We start from the raw sequence: 2568 nt of genomic DNA on the forward strand, positions 1-2568 counted from the left end.
CTTTGTCTTGTCAGGAATGTGATTTTGTGGCACATATGTACTGTGCAAAGGCATATAGACGCGAGTCACTGTCTGAGAAATCTGTTGATGTTATGGAGAAGATCATCAACCCAGGTGAGATACAACATTTTAGTCATCCACATAATTTAATTCTTAGCCCTGAGGAAGTCCTGCATGATAAGCTGTGTGATGGTTGCATGCATTTTATATTCTCGGCCCCATTCTATAACTGTATGGAATGCAACTTCTTTCTTCATACTACATGTGCTCACCTACCAAAAGCCAAGAAACACATACTTCATCAACACACGCTCACCCTCCTCCCAAATGCGCCTTATTTAGGTGGACTTTTCTTTTGTAATGCTTGTGGCGATAATCATCATGGCTTCACCTATAGATGTAACACGTGTGAGTATGATCTTGACGTTCAATGTTGTTTAGTTCCAGAAACCCTGAAACATGATGGCCACCAACACTCACTCTTCCTTCCTGCAAGTTCTAATAAAAATTGCAGTGCTTGTGATAACGATAATGAGCAACCCAAGGTTGGGGTATTTGAATGCACTGCTTGTGATTTCACCTTGGGTTTTGAATGTGCAACACTTCTACTCGTAGCTAGGCACAAATATGACGAACATCTCCTTGCACTCACCTATGTTGCTGAAGAAGATTCCAAAGAATATTATTGTCTAATTTGCGAAAAAGAAAGGGATCCAAAGTATTGGTTTTATTATTGTGCAAAATGTGACTTTCCGGCTCATCCTCAATGTGTTCTAGGGAAATATCCATACATCAAATTTGGACAAACTTTCGAAAGTTCATATCACCAGCACCCTTTCACTTTTGTTCAAACGACTAAGTACTCCCCTCCTTGTGATGCATGTGGCAATATTATCGATATCATGGCCCTAGAATGCACTCAATGCAAATTCAACGTCCACTACTCGGATCAATGTTTGGAAAAAGTGAGTAATAAAGTGCTACATCCGTAACATTGCTCGGTTGCATGGATAATGGCTGCATAAGTAAGTTTGGTTGTTGAGTCCATTAAGTTCCGGTTGTTCGGGTCGAATAAAGCTAAGCAATTCTGGTTGCTTTAGCTATCTTTTAGTTTAAAACTTTAAGCTTGGATTTTTGAGTCAGGAGTTTATCTCCAAGTGTGATAAGAACTATCAAGAGTAGTTCTTGTGTGTTATCTTAGTCTTTTTATTTATACTGTTATTGTAATCTTTATTTCAAGAGTCAATAAAATCATATATATGCCCTTATTTTCCACACATAGGAGTCAATCTACATCACTAAATTTTAGGAAAAAAAAATAATTATTACTAATGGTAAAAAAAATAGATTCATAACAAAGAAAACTATTTATAAGGATCAATCTTGAAACAAATTAATAACAAAAGACTATATATACTTGGATCAAAATTTAATTGCCCCACCAATACAAACTATCCAATGCAGAAATGTGCTTTCAACCAGGATGTTTGACTCCAAAATCATGTCCAAGCATGCAAATCATTTGATTTCTTATGTTTTTTCTTTTTTCGTTTTTCTTCTCTATTGTCTCTAACCTTTCATCTAAATGCTTTGAATGTTGTGCGCGGATCTCTATTAACTTTGATTTTGCATCTCCAAAGAGTTCATCAGAACTTGAAGCCCCCAGTTGCTGAAATATCAAATTGAAAATCAACCTATGTCATTTATTTATTTATTTTCATTTATATTTTCGGCCAATAAGCTCATTTTGAGATGATCATCCATAGCAGCAAGGTTGAAACCAAGTGTATTTTTGCATTCCTGACAGTAATTTAACCATCATCTTGTCAAGGATGCATCTTTGGATATGATCTAAGACAGATCAATTGCATTGATTTGGTTAAAGATTTTAGGGAAAAGTTCACATACTCCTCTTAAACTACCACCCAATTGAAAATGTCTCACTCCCCCCAAACTTTCAATTAGGACAATGTTTTCTCTAAATTACCAAAAAATTGACAATATCCTCTCCAAAGCCAGCAAAAAGACAAAAATAAGCATAGTTTTTTTTTTTTTTTTTTTTTTCAATAAGACAAAAATACTCTAATAAATTCAAAAGAAAATTATTTAAGAAAAAACCGAATTTTGTTAAATTTCCACAACCGGGTTTTTTGTTTTTGTTTTTTATTATTATTTTTTGAAAAAATTAGTTTATTTTTTTTATTCAGGGTATTTTTGTCATTGGAGGACATTGAGAATTTTTGGTAATTTTGGGAGACATTTATTTCAATTAAAAGTTTAGGAAAACATTTTTAATTAGGTGGTAGTTTGAGTAGATATATGAACTTTTTCCAAGATTTTAACTAACAAATGTTTAATTCATTCGTGCGGCTTTCATTATAACGGTTGCCAAATACTAATTGGTTTGAGGGATGGAACAGAGCATTTTATATATATATATATATATATGGCAGTTATGATATGAAAGGCAATTCATTCAAGAAACCCACAAAAAAAGAATGAACATCGTCCCATTCAATTAGGCCACCCAACAAGAAGCTATTGTTACTACAATAAAAGAAAAACAAG

General features: G+C 33.8%; 1 protein-coding gene across 1 annotated transcript in view; it reads left to right on the forward strand.

The window, feature by feature from the left end:
• The window catches only part of LOC132191579 (uncharacterized), a 2044-nt gene extending 1052 nt beyond the window's left edge, over nt 1-992 (forward strand). Inside the window, exon 2 of the mRNA XM_059606671.1 lies at nt 15-992. Coding sequence (XP_059462654.1) covers nt 15-992 — 978 coding nt within the window. The remainder of the gene's footprint in view (nt 1-14) is intronic.
• The last annotated feature ends 1576 nt before the right edge of the window (nt 993-2568 follow it).

This window comes from Corylus avellana, chromosome ca9 (genome assembly GCF_901000735.1).
Source record: "Corylus avellana chromosome ca9, CavTom2PMs-1.0".
Classification (NCBI taxonomy): domain Eukaryota; kingdom Viridiplantae; phylum Streptophyta; class Magnoliopsida; order Fagales; family Betulaceae; genus Corylus; species Corylus avellana.